This window comes from Pholis gunnellus (assembly GCF_910591455.1).
Source record: "Pholis gunnellus genome assembly, chromosome: 8".
Taxonomy (NCBI): Eukaryota; Metazoa; Chordata; class Actinopteri; order Perciformes; family Pholidae; genus Pholis; species Pholis gunnellus.
The window spans coordinates 14,154,169-14,173,616 of NC_136534.1; the positions used below are offsets into that span (position 1 = coordinate 14,154,169).

The 19,448-nt window shown below is 39.4% G+C and overlaps 3 protein-coding genes across 3 annotated transcripts; all 3 read left to right on the forward strand.

Moving 5' to 3' along the window:
* Positions 1 to 773: 773 nt before the first annotated feature.
* On the forward strand, positions 774 to 6,254 carry slc6a19b (solute carrier family 6 member 19b). The gene is made up of 12 exons (XM_079165402.1): positions 774 to 1,012; positions 1,937 to 2,077; positions 2,160 to 2,297; positions 2,393 to 2,574; positions 2,658 to 2,768; positions 3,153 to 3,265; positions 3,334 to 3,462; positions 3,554 to 3,710; positions 3,845 to 4,049; positions 4,129 to 4,288; positions 4,473 to 4,635; positions 4,728 to 6,254. Exons 1-12 carry the CDS (start codon positions 814 to 816, stop codon positions 4,890 to 4,892), a joined length of 1,863 nt encoding a protein of 620 aa, XP_079021528.1. The 5' UTR covers positions 774 to 813; the 3' UTR covers positions 4,893 to 6,254.
* Positions 6,255 to 6,264: 10 nt separating this feature from the next.
* LOC306700392 (sodium-dependent neutral amino acid transporter B(0)AT3-like) lies at positions 6,265 to 12,467 on the forward strand. The gene is made up of 12 exons (XM_079165401.1): positions 6,265 to 6,545; positions 7,647 to 7,787; positions 8,469 to 8,606; positions 8,716 to 8,897; positions 9,469 to 9,579; positions 9,679 to 9,791; positions 9,877 to 10,005; positions 10,406 to 10,562; positions 10,660 to 10,864; positions 11,293 to 11,452; positions 11,539 to 11,701; positions 11,812 to 12,467. Exons 1-12 carry the CDS (start codon positions 6,374 to 6,376, stop codon positions 12,004 to 12,006), a joined length of 1,866 nt encoding a protein of 621 aa, XP_079021527.1. The 5' UTR covers positions 6,265 to 6,373; the 3' UTR covers positions 12,007 to 12,467.
* A 1,159-nt stretch (positions 12,468 to 13,626) lies between these two features.
* On the forward strand, positions 13,627 to 18,001 carry LOC306700371 (ferroportin; the record flags this gene model as incomplete). Its single annotated transcript, XM_079165380.1, has 8 exons — positions 13,627 to 13,729; positions 13,819 to 13,886; positions 14,040 to 14,199; positions 14,490 to 14,605; positions 14,817 to 14,943; positions 15,118 to 15,372; positions 16,458 to 17,144; positions 17,742 to 18,001. The coding sequence occupies 8 exons, from the start codon at positions 13,627 to 13,629 to the stop codon at positions 17,999 to 18,001; spliced, it is 1,776 nt and encodes a 591-aa protein (XP_079021506.1).
* Between the last annotated feature and the right edge of the window lie 1,447 nt (positions 18,002 to 19,448).

Below are 19,448 nucleotides of genomic sequence, written 5' to 3' on the forward strand. Positions count from 1 at the left end.
ACACACAACGCTGCACTGAACTGGCAGCGACTCAACAATGCAGCGCGCGATACAATCAACTAAAACTGACACATTGTGGCTAGATAGATGGCTGAATATGGCAAATATACAGAGCTTCTTCATATAGCTGTATAAAAGTATATTTAAACCGACAGACAGGTAGATAGCGTAACACTTTATCCTGCAAAGACATAATAATAGACAGAATAAGAAGTACATAAACAACCAATCATTTGTTATCAACACGCCACAATGTAGTTGGAATAATATATAAGAAAAACATCTCAAGTGTTTATGTATTTGTCAAAAAGGATATGGCCCAACTCTTCTTGTAAAGCGTCCATAAACAGTTAATTAATGATTGACAATATATATTTAAATAAATACATATGTTATATGAATTAATTAACTGTGCAATGATAAATACTTCTTCTGACTCCATGACAAATGAGCAAACTCCATCTGCTGACTAAGGCCATAAAGGCTGACAGTTAGGAAATGTTTGTATTGTAACACACTAATCATTCTTTAACTCTGCACCATACAATAAATCCTATAAAAAAAATGTTCTTCCAGTAAACCTCAGTGATTGACCCTTCCTAATCAGATAAGACTAGTTAATTGTTCTTGCTAAGCTTAGTGTCAAAGGCTGCACACCTTTGACGCATAACTGATGCTCTCTGACGCTGCATCCTAGTCAATCTATTACAGAGGTCCAGTACATATCCAAGGACCTTATGGTGTCAGCCACAATTTGCATTCCAGCACTGCACAGTGCACTAGTGTATCCCAACAATATCAATCTCACCGATCATGAAGTTAAAACTACCCAATCCAGGCCTGAAGGACAGGATATTGTCCCATCAGCAGCTGGACACGCTGGAGGAGGAAGAAGCTGGAGACAGACCGAAATGGGACAACAAGACCCAGTACATGCTGACCTGTGTTGGGTTTTGTGTGGGCCTCGGAAATGTTTGGCGCTTTCCCTACCTGTGTCAGAGTCATGGAGGAGGCAAGTGATGCTTTCATGGTTTACTGCACTTATTCCACATTTGACTATTTACAATAACAATAGGCAGAAGAAAAAAATGTGTATGTCATTGTATATCATCCAGACCAACTGGAAGAGTTCAGGGGAACGTATACTCCCAGACGTCTTTATTAACATTTCATTCACAGGCATCAGGCAGGTCTGTCTGCCTGCCATGTCATCAACAATGCATTTTAGATGACCTGTTGAAGACGGTTTGGTTTGTTCCTAAAGCCAGAAGACACGTGACAGCCAAATAAAAAGGGAAAGCCATTTGACTTTGTTGCCTAGACTGATAAATGCATATTTCTTTGTAGTATTGGGAACTGTTGGTCAGCCATCGATTGTTTTCCCCCTTCCATCCATTTGCTTTTATTTTTACGAGCATATTTTACATTTTCACGTTGTTTATATATATGTGAATTAATTGTTTGCTGTTGTTTTATGTTTACAAACTAGCTAGCCTCAATTTTCCCCGGGGCCAAATTATTTTTGAATTGGTCAATATACAGTAGGATAATAGTTGACACCCCTCCCTAAGTTAAGTTACTTAACACTAGCACAATACCACTGATCCAGCAATGACTATATCCTTATACTATCTTTCAAACACTAGATATAGGAAGCAGCTTCACAAGAATTCACATCAGCAGTGACTCACTAGGATGGCTTGTAACTTATCTGTCAGATAAGAAAGAAGCAGAAAGACATTTTATAACCTGCGACTGCCTGGAGTTCCTTGTAAAGGGCTTACTGCAAAGGCTTGAATTGCATTTTGGAGACATGTGCATTCACTGTCGGACTTTATCTCTGCATGTGCTCACATGCATCCTAAATGATTAACATCTAAGAGATTTATCGTTAACATGACACCATTAACAGTTCCTTCGTTTTTTCTTCTTCCAGGTGCATTTATGATACCATTTCTGATCCTGCTGGTTCTTGAGGGAATCCCACTTCTATATCTTGAGTTTGCAATTGGTCAACGTTTAAGAAGAGGCGGTTTAGGAGTGTGGGCTGCAATTCATCCCTATTTGACTGGCATTGGTGAGAAACGTTTTGTTTCATGTTTGCTACAACTGGTGAAAGAGTGCCTTAAAATAAACCCCTTTAAAACATTCATTGGCAGGTATTGCTTCCATGGGTGTATCTCTGACGGTCAGTCTCTACTACAACACCATCATTGCCTGGATTCTTTGGTACTTCTTCAACTCATTTCAAGAGCCGCTGCCTTGGAGTCAATGTCCCATGAATGCCAATTTAACAGGTAATGCTACAACTGGTCCTGTATTTCTTGCAGAATAAACTCTTGATTTTGGCGTACCGACACAAGCTGTTAATTCTGTTGTTAAATTCTGTCAGACTTTGTCTCAGAGTGTAAGAGGAGCTCCCCTGTGGACTATTTCTGGTACCGGGAGACCCTGAACACAACTCCAACGATTGAAGAGGACGGAGGTCTGCAGTGGTGGATACTGTTGTGTCACGTGTGTGCGTGGTCTTTGCTCTATATCTGCATCATTCGTGGTATTGAGACTACTGGGAAGGTACAGCACATTCCTTACTACAACAAGAGAGACGATTTGAATTCAGCTAAAGGGTAATTGTGTTCACACTTTCTTTTCCCGAGGCTGTGTATGTGACTTCGACCCTTCCCTACGTGGTGCTGACAATATTTCTGATCAGAGGGTTGACCCTGAAGGGCTCTTTGGATGGAATCAAGTTCCTCTTCACGCCAGATGTGAGTTGCATTTCATTTAGATTCATTTCACACTGATTTCACTGCAGATAACAAATCAGAATGCATTCAATCGATAATAATAAAAAAAAATGCTGTTTGAAAATTAAGGGGGTAAAATGTTATGCTGACATACTTTAAGTAATAATTAATTATGTTTTAATGTTTCCAAAAAATAAAATGAAAAAAATCTGTTTGGGGTGGGTGCTCCACCAGTTACCCTCACGTATTTGATCTTTATCAAATGTCTTGCTATTTCAGTCCTCTGAAAATAACTCATCCACATTAGAAGGCTCTCATATTATGGCCCTCAATAGAAGTAGAATATAGCCCATGCAGAGCAATAACTAGTTGATCCATAATTGTCCACTCGACTATTTCTTTCAGTTAGCAGAACTGGCGAATCCATCAACATGGCTCGATGCAGGTGCTCAAGTTTTCTATTCCTTCTCTCTGGCTTTTGGTGGTCTTATTTCCTTCTCCAGCTACAACTCAGTACAGTAAGTTATTTTGTTTTAACTGGTGTCATTTAAAGTGAACTCAAAGTAAAATGGCATTCTTCCTTTAGCAACAACTGTGAACAGGATGCAGTGATCATCTCTATCATCAATGGCATCACCTCCGTCTATGCTGCAACGGTCATTTACACCATAATCGGCTTCAGAGCAACCGAGAGATTTGACAACTGTCTTTCTGGGTACGTTGTATCTTTTTTGCTAAATTATACATTTAAACAGCCCATATATTTGACTGTGAAAACATGTTTTAACTAACATTTTGTCTTTTAGAAACATCCTAACATTACTAAATGTCTTTGAGCTTCCTGAGGGCGACATCACTGACAGCAACTACAATCAGGTTGTTCAGTGTCTTAATGAAACACACCCTGAGGTTATCCAAGGGCTGGATCTTAGTACCTGCAACTTAGACACTTTTCTTAGTGAGGTAAGATTATTTATGCACCAGGACTTTTCCATCAGCAAAGAAGCTGCTCCTTGTTAGTGGAAAATATACCAATGTGTATTTTCAAATGATCCCTGCTATGCTTTGCTATAATGCTGTGCTTTGTTTGGGTCTAGGGAGTTGAAGGAACCGGTTTAGCCTTCATTGTGTTCACTGAGGCCATCACCAAGATGCCCTTCTCACCGGTGTGGGCCGTCCTTTTCTTCATAATGCTCTTCTGTCTCGGTCTGTCTTCTATGTTTGGGAACATTGAGGGAATTGTAGTGCCACTGCAAGACCTCAAAGTGTTCCCTAAAACATGGCCAAAAGAAGCTGTCACTGGTAACGCCCACATCTATTCGTTCAATTTACATTAAGAGATTTCTAGAATATCTTAACAACTTTTTTTGGTTTCCTTCAGGTGTTACGTGCATATTCTGCTGTCTGGTGGGTCTGATATTTCTCCAAGGCTCAGGGAACTATTGGCTTTCACTCTTTGACACCTATGGAGGATCCATCCCTCTGCTAGTTGTTGCATTCTGCGAGATGTTCTCAGTTGTGTACATATATGGAATAGACAGGTGATATGTTTTACTATAACGGTTTGTTTTTGTCAATTAAAAGATGAGAAAAAGTAAATTAGCTCACGGTATCACAAGCATCCCACACTATTATCGTACCGCCTCTATTAAAGGAGGCTTGTTATTCTGTTAGTTTGTCTACACACTCTTTGACAATGGAATATATGTGTCACTTTCCTCTTAGGTTCAATGACGATATAAAGTTCATGATCGGACACAAACCCAACTTCTTCTGGCAGGCAACATGGAGAGTCATCAGCCCACTCATTATGCTTTTCATCTTGGTGTTTTACTTCATCACTAAAGTGTCTGAACAGCTCCTTTACAAAACCTGGGATCCTGAATCGGTAAACAATAAATTTTGAGATGATCGAAATCGCCTGATCTTTTAAATGAACCACTGAAAACTCAAAATATGACATTTGCTCTGTCTTTGCAGGATGAATTCCCTACACTGCAGGAAAAGACGTATCCAGTCTGGATCAGTGTGATCATCTTCATATTGGCAGGGATACCCAGTCTTGCTGTGCCTTTAGTTTGTCTCTGGAAATGTATAAAGACAAGAAAGAGGGATAAGTTTCATCTCTATAATAACTCTGACTAAATTCAAATGAACAATGAAAGCAAAACATCCCCAGCCTAATATGGTAAAATCCCCAATTTTCTTTTTTTCAAGAAGATTTAGGTAATTGTCATCAGAATCAGAATCAGAACCGTTTATTGGTATGTTGAACATACAAGGAATTTGACATGACCGGAGGTGCATAACATTTAACAATCAACAACAATCAACACAGTGCAAAGTAAAGTATTATCATGGTTTAATCAACACACTTTTAAAATAGGAGGCACAGCTTTACTGAACAGAACTCTCCGTTTTCCTCAGCCGCCTGTGACCTCTTTGTTATGGCTAAAATCGGTGGTTTTATATTGTACAGTCCATGTGCTCATGAAATTGTGCATATCATCGGTTTGCTTTTAGGAACATGGTATGTACCATTAGGCACATTATTTGAGGTAAAAGGACAGGGCCCATGCAGTGTGCTCTACATCATCTATTCTTGAAGCTCTATTGCATAGAGACGCTCTCGTGGAATCTCAGCGGCCAGGACAGTTTCTTATAACTTTGGGTGAGACTCAGACTTTGCTAACAGTATACATTTCAAAACAAATTACTGCAAACAAATTCTGTCTATCGATCAAATCTAGTGACATAGGATCTTAGTATAAGCCCATAGTAGAGTTATATCCCAGGCCCGTCGTGGGTTTGATCCTTTAGTGGGATTAACTGTGATTTGACAGCTACAGTTTATTATGTGATTAAACAAATAGATTTTGAGACTGAGTATGGGCGCTGCCCCAGAAGGAAGCTGACTTTGAGCCATGCGATGAATGAAGGTACATCCATCTGTCCAGCTGGGGTCACTATTGTGACATGTTTGAGAAGTGAATCAAATATTGACTGAATCAGGTGCATGTCTTTCATTTTGTTTTTTTAATTCCTTCATTTGCCATTTGTAAAGTAAATTACACCGTGTGTGCTGTATGCCTCTACTCTGTGTTTGCCAGGGAAGAATAATGGATGTGACTGATTGTAGTCTGTATGAATATGATACATATCAAAGACATTTTTGAATAGTGTTTTTGGTGATAAAGTCTGATAAGGAACTCCAAACACAATACATGTTTTCTGGAGTAAGTGATGGTTGGTAATTACCGTTGACTGAAATAACTCAGCAGTTATGTAAACTGTATCACGTAAGGATTTAAAAGGCATCTGTACTATCAAAGTTTTCTCCTGGGCTCCTTATTTATGCTGTGTTGTATTAAAACCAACTGTTATCATCTCTGTTATCAACATCATATCATGCCGCTTTACACAAGGGCTTTTTATTACACAAACAAACCACATCGCTCCAAAACCCTCAAGGGCCAACAAGATGCAAAAGGCTGATAAAGCAAATGACGCCCCTTCGTCAGGTAACAAGTCACCAGTTCCTCCCCTTCTCTTCAGACAGAGTTTACAGGTCTGACAAACAGATTTGCCTCATTAAATGAACTGAAATAACAAGGGACAAAGAAGTGATGGATAGAGAAAGTGGAGGTGATGAGCAGACGCAGGTTCATGGACCTAGAGAAATGACCGAAAGACCAAAATGGGACAATAAAGTACAATATTTGCTAACCTGCATAGGTTTTGCTGTGGGACTTGGGAATGTGTGGAGATTTCCATATCTGTGTCAAATCTATGGTGGAGGTAAGAGCCTTTCATTAACAGTGCGCTTCGCAATGTTAACACAAGACAGTGAAGTAGACAGTTTTTCATGACCAGAAACATTTAGCAGTCAATAATCCAAACACTCTCTCGACAAAATGAGAAACTGTTTAAACTAAATGCTGTTATTACGAAACGTAATTGTTCCTTTATTTTATAAATTAATTTCCTTAAGTTATGAAAATACCAAAAAAAAACATTTTTTGAAAATAATTTGTTTAAATTACAACCAGGGTAATTGTCTCTCTAATATGTTCCCACGATACAAAAGTATGCACGTATAAACATATAACGTATAAACAGACTCTAGACAACAGTTCTACTTCAATGTGGCACGATAACACAATAGTCACAACCTTGTTTTTGACAACTAGTTTTCTCTTTAGCATTGAATTGACTATTATTATCCTACTCTCTATATTAGCATGTTTGGCATGACTGAGACATGGTTTCAGAAATGATGCAGAAATAACTTTGCTCTGATTTTCATGCTGTAATTATCGTGTTTTTCCAGCACACAATTGACATTTCTGACTGACGTTTCTGACGAAATGTGACTTTGATTATACAAATTTTAAAGATGACTGACCAAAAGGATTATATTATGTTAGTTTGATTTCACCAATGATTTAGAGAGGTATATCACTGCAGTGACTGTAGCACCTTTGTTTCTTGTTTTTCATGTGTTTGACCTAAGACAATCCCTACTTGGATAGTTCACTACTATTCAAAATGTCTACATTATCAACCCATTTCAAAACATTTGAAAATATTTTTACAACTCCATACAGTGGTGCGCAAAATATACAATAGAAGGTCAAATGACGAGGGAAAGCATGACTGTTGCACACTACTGTAGGTCAGGTGTTAAGATCTATTGCTGGGAATGAGTGAGCGTGATAAAGCTCTGCTTGTTGTCCAGTAATGGGAAACTGAATGACCTTCAACTATAAAGGCAATGCCGATGTTTATTTTTAAGTTGTAGTCAAGCGCTTACTGAAGAACTAAGGTTTATCGTTTAATTGTCAGTTATCACAATCATTTTGGCCATTTTTATCCCTTATAAATGTACTTTATTTCAAGGGGCGTTTCTGATTCCTTATGTCATTGCCTTGGTGTTTGAGGGACTTCCTCTGCTGTACATGGAGCTGGCCATCGGACAACGGCTCCGCATGGGAAGTGTTGGGGTGTGGAATTCAATCTCCCCTTATCTGGGAGGTTTAGGTAAGAATGTTTGGTATCAACAGTGGTGGAGGAAGTATTCAGATGCTCTACTTAGGGAAACGTACTTGTACCACTCTGTATAAATAGTTTGTTGCAAGTAAAAGTCCTGCATTGGAAATGTTAGTCAAGTAAGAGTATCAAAAAAAGTACTTAACCCCTATCCTACAAACATATTTAACATACAAGGACTACTTTTATCTATCTTTCTACCTTATCTATTAAAACTGTATGGGTTGCAATTGGATACTTTTGACTGCCCCCAGGACACCAATTGATTTATGTTCAAACAGGACAAATTAAACAGAATATGAAGTCATTAGGAACCAATTGATTAACAAAGTCATGAGGAATTGGAATGACACTGGAGGGAAAGAATGAAGCACCAGTGAGATATGACAACAATAATGCCTCAGGATGAGGGTTGAAAACAGTCATCAGCAAAAATGGTCCCAAATGTTCATTTAAGCACAAATTCGCTCTTCTGACGAATTATAGATAAGGTAGAGTAAGTAGAGTACTTCAGTAAATGCATTTAGTTCCATTACACCACTGGGCATTAATTAACTTCACTCGGGGAAGCAAGATGCCGAAGAAGGAATGTATTTGAAAACATAAAGCTACTACCATCCATAATATACATACATACATTTCTTGTTGAATAGTGTCAATGTGTATACACAGGTGTGGCTTCCTTGGCAGTGTCCTTCCTAGTTGGTCTGTTCTACAACATGATCCTGGCCTGGGTCCTCTGGTACTTCTTCCACTCCTTTCAAAGTCCACTTCCCTGGAAGGACTGCCCGTTAAACTTGAATCGTACTGGTAATCTTTACATCATAATAATATCATTAACCATAAATGCTGAATAATGATCAAAGTAAAAATGAAGTAAATCATTAATCAATCATGATGATTCATCTCTTTGATACAGGCTACGTAAGTGAATGTGAGAAAAGCTCACCAGTCAACTATTTTTGGTATCGTGAAACACTGAACATTACCCCAAACATCGAGACCAGTGGGTCCTTCCAGTGGTGGCTAGTGCTGTGTCTTGCATCTGCATGGTGCCTCGTGTACATCTGCTTCATACGTGGGATTGAGACTATTGGAAAGGTAATTTACCGGTTTGATGTAGCGTTAAATAATATCTTTAGAGTTATACATATTTGTTATATCTTCTAGTTTAGATACAAGCAATTGATGGCAAAATATTGGGAGAAAGAAGTGCATCCCAATGTAGATCCCTCCGACTTGGCCAAACAAAATTCTGACCTCAACTTTCATCACTGGCAGAAATTCAACACGCAAGTTACAAATCAAACTTTAAAATCTAGTAAAACCTGCTGCCTCAAACAGTAAAATGACAAAAAGTTCAGCAGAAGCAGGACAAATCAATAATGTTGTTCAATATGATTTTTTCATACACATTATGCATCCTGGAAGTTGTATTAAAGGTGATGAAGGTTATGGGAGGTAGATTGTTGGTTATCATCTAAACAAGTGACAGTACAGTAGTAGCCTCACAGCTCTTAACAGCCTCACGGGACATTCTGCATGTGGACGACGCTTAAGTTCGAATGAAGTTCGAACAACAAAGCGTGCATAGAAAGCGTTAGAAAAATCTCAAATTCTGTTTGACGTGAATATGAAATATTGTGTATCAGCATCAAAACTTTTTCAACAGGCTATTTATGTCACAGCCACCTTTCCCTATCTTGTTTTGACCATCTTCTTGGTCAGATCCTTGACTCTGGCCGGGGCCACAGATGGCTTAATATATCTCTTCACACCAAATGTAAGTTTGTCAGTAGCTTTATAATGAAATCATTTCATGGCAAAATCTAATGAGTAAAGTATGATATCTAACTAACAATTATTATTATGTTCATTACAGTGGGAAACCCTGAGAAATCCTGAGGTCTGGTTGGACGCAGCTACTCAGGTCTTTTTCTCTTTGTCTTTGGCCTTTGGGGGACTTATTGCTTTTTCCAGTTATAATGCTCAGAAGTAAGAACTTTATGAACACATTTGTATTCATTAAAGACAGTACAATACACAAAATAAAAATTGAAATAATATAACATCTTTGCAGGAATAATTGTGAGAGAGATGCCCTAATTGTCGGCTGCGTGAACAGTTTTACGTCGATATATGCATCGATTCCTATTTTTGCCATTCTTGGATTTAAGGCAAATGAAAACTACAATGACTGCCAAAATTGGTATGTACCATATAGGTAATTATAATCTGCCATAGCAATGTATATTCAGCATAATGATTGTTATTTATTATTAATAGACGTGCAACTGGAGATTATTCAATTACAAATTGTCAGACCCCAAAGCAATGTGACTGCTGTGATTAAACTAATCAGACTATTAGTCAAAATAAAAAATAATGAATCGATTTGTGATTGTTACGACCCTCTCTCGCTGTGGAAGGGTGGTAACAGTGATACAGAACAAACTTCATCCCACTTTCAACAGTTTGTGTTTTTACTTAAATTACCTAAATGTTTTATCAATCAACCAGTATTTAAACATTTTCAGTCCTAGTTATAATTATCGTCAGTAATACTTGTGAAAGTAGTGTTAACCGATTTCATTTCTTGTTGATTTTAGGAACATACTGCGATTGACTAATTCATTCAACATTGGGGATGAAAACATAACTGTTAAAAACTATGATGACTGGTTAAACTATCTCAACGCAACTGACCCCTCAGAGGTCAAAAGCCTCAATCTGAAGACTTGTAACCTACAGACTTTCCTGGACCAGGTACAGTACATCCGTTACTACTAAAACAGTTTTTAACAGTTTTTTCTACGACCTTTTGTGAGTGTATATGAGATCACGTATCACATCCTACCTGTAGAGTGTCTCTGGAACTGGACTGGCCTTCATTGTGTTCACTGAAGCGGTGATAGAAATGCCAGGCGCTCAGGTGTGGGCGGTGCTCTTCTTTGTCATGCTCTTCAGCCTGGGCCTGTCCTCCATGTTTGGAAATCTAGAGGGGGTCCTTACTCCTCTGCTGGACCTGCACATAATTCCCTCCTGGATTCCCAAGGAAATTTTCACAGGTAAACCGAAACATCTCATTACTTCATAGAGTGGTTGCAATCATGGCATATGGGGCACTGACAACACACGTTTGTATTGTAAGACTGAAAAAGTTATTACTTCCTATACTTACCAGTGATAATGACACTTACACAAAAGTCATATGTGAAAGCCCACCTGTTGATGAACATCTGCCTTTTGGATCAATAGTTTTGATAGGCACCCTGTAGTCTTGTGTACATTTTCTTTCCATGTGAAATGATGTCTTCCTGTGTGAAATAAATATTGTCAGATATGTCAGATTGCACACTTTTCGTTCAGATATAAACATGCTTTAAATTACTGCTGTACAGATAGACTGTCTAAAAGGTTTCTGTTTGACTGAATTCAGCATGTTAATCATCATATCATGAAAGAAATTCCATTTCCTTCCTTTTTTTGCTTAAAGGGTTAATTTGCCTCACCTCCTTTACGGTGGCCCTCATCTTTACTTTGGGCTCTGGAAACTACTGGCTGGAGATTTTCAACAGCTATGTGGGATCCATGCCTCTGCTCATCATAGCCTTCTTTGAGATCATCAGTGTGGTGTACATCTACGGAATAAACAGGTGATATTGTAATAAATGTCATTGTATACTTGCAATATGAAAACATATTTGAATGATTTGACCAAGGGCTTCCATTTGCCCAACAGATTTAATGACGACATTGAATGGATGACAGGTCGGAGACCAAATATCTACTGGCAGGCCACTTGGCGCTTCATCAGTCCTCTCATGCTTCTGGTGGTTTTTGTGGCATACGTTGTAGTCCAGGCTGAAAAACGACCAACATATAACGCCTGGAACCCAGATTACGTAAGAAAGATTTCACGCTTGCTCTACAGTGGCACGGTGTAGAATTTGTATAAAATCTGGTGCACAATAAAAAAATAAAGACATTGACTTCCCACTCATCACCCCTACAGGTGCACTTCCCCCTCGCTGATGTTCAGCTCTATCCTGAATGGGTTTTTTCTATCTGCGTGCTCTTATCCGTCCTTCCTGTTGTATCAATTCCTCTTGTGGCTCTCTACAACTTCATGGGCTTTTTGAAGAAGTACATCATGAAAAGGCACAACAAAAATCCATATGAAAATGAAATATGTCAAGGAGAATTGTAAATTACACTTTTTAACTGTTTCATCTGATTGGTGGTCAGGACTACCGATTTACATATTTGAGATCTGTTGTAATTTAATAACATCTTATTGTATATTCAATTAAAAACAAAAAGTATTTACTGATTGATATACTGTAATATTGGGTATTTTTTTTAAATCTTTTGTATAGTATGGTATAACAAACTTCTAATCACATTACAGTTTAAATGACATTATAACTAGAGGAGTAGTTGCTGTAATTTCAGTACATTACCAAAAATAAAACTTTTGTTTTTACACAAGTGTATTTATATTGGTGAAGGAAATGCAAACACTGTCTGCTAGATCAAATCAACGGAGGACAATATGCAGGAGAAAGATATTAACAACAGAATACCAAAGGCTGGAACTGAATATCAGGTTAGGGTTTGATTAAAAGGAAGATCAATTTCCTGTGTCACTGTATGTTCCGCCAACATCATCGCCATCATGTTAATATTATGCATCATCTTGTAAATCACATTCCTGTCTGTCTATGGAACAGCTTCTGATATGTGATATAATATAGAAGTCTGCTTTCTACCCTCTGTTATCTGCAAGTGTGAAGAGTGAGCTAGTGTTGCATGTGTCCTTTATGTAACTTGTTTGCATGTTAACAGTGCGTGTGGTTGTATGAGACTAGTGGAACGGTTTGTGTGTGTGTGTGTGTGTGTGTGTGAGGGTGCATGCATGTGCTCACTGACCATGCGCATGTGTGTATTTTGAGCCATACGAGTTACACAGTTGTCCTTTTTGTGGTGTGGGTGGACAGTGATATTGTCCCCCTGGTGTCACGTGCTTTGGAATATGCTGGCTGCCTTTGTTGTCCCTCTGCCTGTTCTGCTTTTCTGGCACTTTCATACAATGGTGCACTTGAACACTGTGATGTTATTAAGCCTTTCAAACTACTACAGTATGAATTCCAGCTCTCAGGAAAGACTAGCATCCCAATGTAGGATACATGGCACAAGATAAAACATCGAGGAATAGCAGCAAGGATTGAGAGCAACATCAGAACAAAGGTGATGATTGACCCTGCATTGACTTATGAGCGCGATAATTATTGTCTGTTTAACAGAGCACGATGTTACACTAATGCTACTGCAAACTCTTATTGTTTGATATGCTTATTTCTGTTTTATCTTATTCACATTCTGACTTGTTGACCCATGGCATGCCTTACTCAAAGTGTGACTGGTGTGAACGAATTTAGATGTGGAATATTTAATAATAATAAAACAGCTGAAGAGGTTACAACCGTTTACTGACTGTTCAAAAGGACACGGAATTCCAACTTTTGTTCCATAAAGTTGCTGGCTAGGAAAAATAAATTGTGTATTTAATAAGTGAATACAATATCGCCACATGTTGATTTTTGGTCCCGTCTATAGAATTTCTTCCAAGTATGTTAATAAGTAAATAACCAATAATCCTATAAGTGGTCTAAACATTCTTGTAGTCATCAACAACAAAGTGGAGTAGAGTGTCTTTTAAAATCCAAGTGATGCTGTGACCTACAGTCCTGAAACACTGTAGTACCAACAATGGGACGAGAGTGCGACAGGGTCAACCGTTTTTTGACCTATGATCCTACACTAGGAAATGTCCAAGCGAGCAGATGCCTCCCAGTGTGGTGGGGTCGTGGTCGAGTTTGAGTCTGACGACATCAGGGATGCAAGAGCAAATAGAACTCGGAGTATACCAGGTGAACTCAACTTTGAATCAAACTAGAATTTGTGCAACGTATTTGCAAATATTGTGTGCTTATTTAATTTTTTATCAATTCTTCGAAAGGTTCAGCTCTTATCTACCTCAAGGGTCCCAAGTTTCTCATCTATGTCAGTGGAGCATTGTCAATGTGGGTAAGAATCATTTCCTGAAGAAACAGATTCCTGGAGAAATAGATAACACATTGAAACTTAAATAAATGCAAGGTAGCCTACTGACTGTAACTTTTGTGACAGCAGACATACAGCACCTTGAAATACATAATGTGTTTATGTTGTGTTAAACAGGGTGACCGCATGTGGCACTTTGCAATTTCTGTGTTCCTGATTGAGCTGTACGGCCGTAACCTGCTGTTGACTGCAGTGTTTGGGTTGGTAGTGGCTGGGTCAGTGCTCCTTCTAGGAGCTTTGATTGGAGACTGGGTTGATCGCAATCCTAGGAATAAAGGTATGCAACAATTTCCCACCAATTTGAATATTTCAGCATGCCGTATATCATAGAACTGTCAGTGATATAGATTTTGGGATCTCAATCTTGGATGCAGAGGTCAGCTAGTTTCCTATCCACCCAGTTGGTAAATTGCATTTCCTGTGTAAATCAGTCCCTGATTTGACAGCTATGCTCAAAACCACTTCAGGCACAAGGCTCACATCTGTCAACGCTAGGATTCAGTTTTTACAGGATATGTCATCTATGTTGTGCAAGTCTAAAACAGTTTTTCTTGTCCCCTATTTTAGTTGCACATGCATCTCTTTTCATTCAGAACATCTCAGTGACAGTATGTAGCATTGTGCTCATGTTGGTGTTCTCATATAAGCAAAGGATTGAACAGATCTGGGATGGCTGGCTTACTGTGAGTAGACACTACATGTTTGACTAATAATTACATTTCATAACTTGATACCATATTGATCTGCAAAACAGAATACTCACCATGATGATTACACAGAGGAGTTATTGCTGCTGTTGTTCCCTCTGTCCCGTGTCCCTGTTGTCTCTGCTTCTGAGCTTGTGGCTACTCTGTGCTGTCATAGTAACATGTTGCATCGCAAAACTTACACAAGGTGGTTTGTTATACGGTGGTGATCGTCCTGGCAGATGTGGCAAACCTTGCAAGCACAGCACTGACCATTGCCATTCAGAGGGACTGGATTGTGGTTATCACAGGCTACAACCGAGGTCACCTCGCCGGTGAGGGGATTGATTATCTGTTAATGCGCGTGTTTGTTTGCATTCCATGCTTGTCACACATCACCGTTTGTGCACGATAAATACTTGGATTACAGGTATTGGTCCGTTTGTGCTCTTGCTGACCGTCCTCTAGTGGAAGCACATTAATCTCTGTGTCTTTGATCCTAACAAAAGGAATGAATGCAACCATGAGGCGGATAGATCAGGTGACTAACATCCTGGCCCCACTAGCAGTGGGACAGGTCATGACCCTGGCCTCCAATGTAGTTGGATGTGGCTTCATCCTGGGCTGGAACCTTGTGTCTCTCATTGTGGAGTTCTTCTTCTTGTCACGGGTGTACCGCATCGTCCCTGCTCTTTCTGTCAAACCACCAGTGGTGGAGGAGGATCAGGTGTATCTGCAGAGGATGGAGAGGAGAATGTCACAAGGTATGGAATATGTTTCGTTGTTTCTGACTTTCCCAGTATTCACAGATTTTAAGATTAGAATTCTATGAGATTTACTGAAAATGTGCATAAAGATCTGTGAGCATTATGGGCTCCTAAACCTGCTTGTAGTAGTAGTCAGAATAAGATTTAGAGCTGTGCATTAGGATAAAATAATAGATAAATAAAAGTATATAGACAATATACAGCATCTTCCATTAACTGCTGGTGGTTATGCAATGCCTGCTGGAATCAGTAGTATACTACAGTGTACATTGAAATCACTTTCTTCTCAGCCTTTATCACCACTTACGTCACGATGCTTTTCCTTTTTGAAAGGTCAGGTTAAAGCGCTAAAAGTACTTAAAAATGTAATTCAAATGTTGAAAACAACGCTTCTATAGCAGGATTGAGCAGTAGACATCATGAGAGGTACGGAAGTAGTGAGATTTGTAGCGAATGATTTTCAAGAAAATGTTAAAAAAAAATAGACTATTTAACACTAAACTTGGAACACTTGGAAATTCTTTGAAATGACATTAGAAAATATATATCGTTTAATGTTTTTGACATTACAGTTGTTCTGATAGTTATACAAAGTACTTTTTTAACTATAAAGTGCTTATTTGAATCATACATTAATTGAAGACACAAACCTCGGTTTTATGTGCAGCACCCAACTACCACATGGTTTACATTAATATGTAGATAAGTGTAGATGGTCTGTATAAGGGATGCACCGTTACCGGATATCGGGCCGATACTGACTCAAATAGCAGGATCGGAGTTAAGAAAGTTTGTAAAGCAATATTTAAGTAAAGCCTGATGTTGCCTTACACATAAAATAATGATTTCAGTCACTTTCCCACAGTGAGGTTCACAGCTTATTAATCAAACACTGGTATCGGATCGGTACTCTGTATCGGCCAATGCCCAAGCCCAGGTAACAGTATCAGGACTAAAAAAGTCAGACCGGTGCCTCCCTAGTCTGTATTTGACAGATGAGGTGGATTCTAGCATGTGCAGAACACCAAATGGACCTTTGAAATTGAACAGAATTGATGGATGACATTCCTTTTTCTTATCAGGGGAAGATAATGTTGCACAACCTCAACCTCAACCTCTGACCGAAGGTAACTGCAACACAAGCCTGCACATAAAAGAAATCACCAACCTGCCACTGTGTTTCCGGAGGTTTCGCTGGTTGGTGAGCACCTGCAAGGACGGCTGGAGGGCCTACTATCGCCAGCCTGTCTTCCTGGCAGGAATGGGTCTGGCTTTCCTCTACACCACAGTGCTGGGTTTTGACTGCATCACCACGGGCTATGCGTATACTCAGGGCATAAGCGGCTCTCTCCTTAGTCTGCTGATGGGTGTCTCGGCTATTACTGGGCTGATGGGCACTGTGATGTTCACCAGACTCAGAAAGTCCTATGGCCTGGTTAACACAGGCATCATCTCGAGCTGCCTCCACCTGGGCTGCTTGCTGCTGTGCGTGTGCTCTGTGTTTGCCCCTGGCAGCCCTATGGATCTTAGCTTGCTGATGCCTTACATTACCTCCAACTCCTCCACTGATCTCGGAGGGATGGGAAACCAAAGGCAAAAACACATTTATCCTCTGAGGGGAGGCAACAATCAGCCACTGCTACCCGACCGCTCCTCCATCCACTGGACCAACAACACTGTGCTCTTTGACAACGTGCCCTCGGACACGGCGCCAGAATCGTACATCTCCATTATCCTTCTGTTCTTGGGTGTCATCACAGCACGCATTGGTGAGTAGAAGGACATCCAAAGCTGACTGGTTTCAATGGACACCAAAACTTAAGTTAGTCTATATATTACATTGCAATAAAATACACAGGAATACGGTCAACTGTAGAGCTTCACCCATACATTGGCATACAGATACTATCAGCCAATGTTAGCTTATCGTGAATATATTGCTATTTATGTTGGGCAATAAAATAAAAACAAATTGCTTGTGGAAATGTAGATAGTGTTGCCATTACATAGTCTATCCACCAGAGAGCGCTGTCTAAAAACTGTAAAATGTCCCGCTCAGTACATTCGTGACAATTACAGTATTTATTTTTCAGCATTTAAATCTTTTCATTGATGGTCGACTGTAGAGTTGTAATGTCACTATATGATGTGCAGCTTAACCACTGGGCCACCAGGATGCCCCAAAAGATCCCTATACAAATGTAAATGTTTCAATGAATTAAGTAGCCCGTGGGTAGGGCTCTAGTTAACTATTCCCATAAATTCAATTATTGTGTGACGAGCTGAATACATGCAGAGCCATTTTGACGACTGGCTAATTTAATGACCTGGGCAACTTTTAAAACCCAATGATATCTGTGTTTTAGGTCTCTGGTCCTTCGACCTGACAGTGACCCAGCTCCTGCAGGAGAACATCTGTGAGTCAGAGAGGGGTGTAGTAAACGGTGTGCAGAGCTCTATGAATTACCTGATGGATCTGCTTCACTTCATCATGGTGATCTCTGCTCCACAGCCACAGCACTTTGGCATCCTAGTTATCATTTCTGTATTATTCATCACCACCGGGCACACTATGTACTTCCTGTATGCGCACAAAGTCAAGAGAAAACGCCGCCACGACACATAAGGAGCAGACATGGCCCACACATCAAGACGGATGCTTACCAGCACTGACTCCACTCCGCACCTGTGAAATGAATGTCTCCCTCTTGTTCCTTCAGCAATCTTATTGCGACAATCCACTCCCGACTTAGCCATTCATTTCAGCACAACACAGCAAGTGCCTGTCCCACCTCGGTTGCTTTCTTCCTGCAGGGCCATGTGTCGTAGCAGCAAACAAGAACTCAGGTGAAATAGAGTGAGAGACACGCTCTCCCTTCGTGTACATAAGCTGAGGTGGCTACAATAAATGCAGCAATGGTACCTCCAGGGGAAATGTACTAATCTAATGTACAGGACACGAAGGTAGCAGCTAAGGCACCTGTCTTTACAAACCCTGTAGGATTACTGCATGACTTTCATCAAACAAGCCTGTTAACTTACTTAGCTTTTTGGATGGGAGGGTGGATGGATGGAAAGCTTTTTCTAACCTTCACTCGGTGAAGAACTGGTGTTGTGAGGAAAACTTAACAGCGATACATGAAAATGCAGACAAGACGAGACAGTACTTCTACAAGTGGCATCAATGTTACTGATCCGTCCACTTGGAAATATTCCAGGATGTCCAAAAAGGAACATAAAGGGAACTCGATGTGAGATTGTTTGATTAGAAGAAAAAAAAAAATCTGAAGGGCAGCCCCCCCTTTTCATGGACTGAAGTGAAAGGACAAAGTATTTCCTTTCCCTGGTTTGTTTCTCTGTGGATGAATCAAGCTAATATTAGCCTTTTTGTGCAGGTAAACCTGGTTTATGCATTACAACAACAGAAATGATCAAATCACGCCATGTACTTTCGTCAAACTTTTAATGCGAACTATTTTATTCTAACTGCTTGTGTACTTTGATAAATAAAAAAGTAGTTTCCAAACTTTCTTTCCTTCCCATATAAAGAGTGATATTAATAGTTTTATAGAAATCCAAGAGGAAAGCAATCTTCATTTTGTGACATGTTTGAAATCAGTGATATGTCAATAGCAAATGTTGATCACTGCTATTGGCAGCGTTGTATTACACATTGCTTCATTCTTTTTTAGTTCCGATGAACTAAACATGACCTTACCTCAACTAAGAACAAGAACACTGTTGGGAATATGCCTTGGGAATTACTCTCAGCTACTGTATGTTTTCATATCTCCTTCTTGTACAGTGGAAATAACATCAAAGTTTAACCTTTTGTCATACAACCAGCAACACATCTCAATATATTTGTATAATTTCGCTGTGAAATTTCTGTATTGTATTGTATTTTTCAGACTGATAATTATGATAATAAAGATGAATGAAGATGATCTTTGACCTCAAGTATTCTGATGAAATAATCCACAAATAACTATAGGTCCTGTGTAATGTAAAATAAAGTGCTAGACATGTCACACTAGATGAAGTTCTCCTAATTCATCTAAATAAACTGCAAA

What these genes read in the sequence shown, in the direction of transcription:
- slc6a19b (XM_079165402.1), top strand. Translation starts at nt 814, where the DNA reads ATGAAGTTAAAACTACCCAATCCAGGCCTGAAGGACAGGATATTGTCC. An exon ending in CATGAATGCCAATTTAACAG is followed by an intron (nt 2,298 to 2,392) that starts GTAATGCTACAA and finishes AAATTCTGTCAG; the next exon opens with ACTTTGTCTCAGAGTGTAAG. An exon ending in TTTGACAACTGTCTTTCTGG is followed by an intron (nt 3,463 to 3,553) that starts GTACGTTGTATC and finishes TTTGTCTTTTAG; the next exon opens with AAACATCCTAACATTACTAA.
- LOC306700392 (XM_079165401.1), top strand. Translation starts at nt 6,374, where the DNA reads ATGGATAGAGAAAGTGGAGGTGATGAGCAGACGCAGGTTCATGGACCT. An exon ending in GGATTGAGACTATTGGAAAG is followed by an intron (nt 8,898 to 9,468) that starts GTAATTTACCGG and finishes CTTTTTCAACAG; the next exon opens with GCTATTTATGTCACAGCCAC. An exon ending in TATATCTCTTCACACCAAAT is followed by an intron (nt 9,580 to 9,678) that starts GTAAGTTTGTCA and finishes TGTTCATTACAG; the next exon opens with TGGGAAACCCTGAGAAATCC.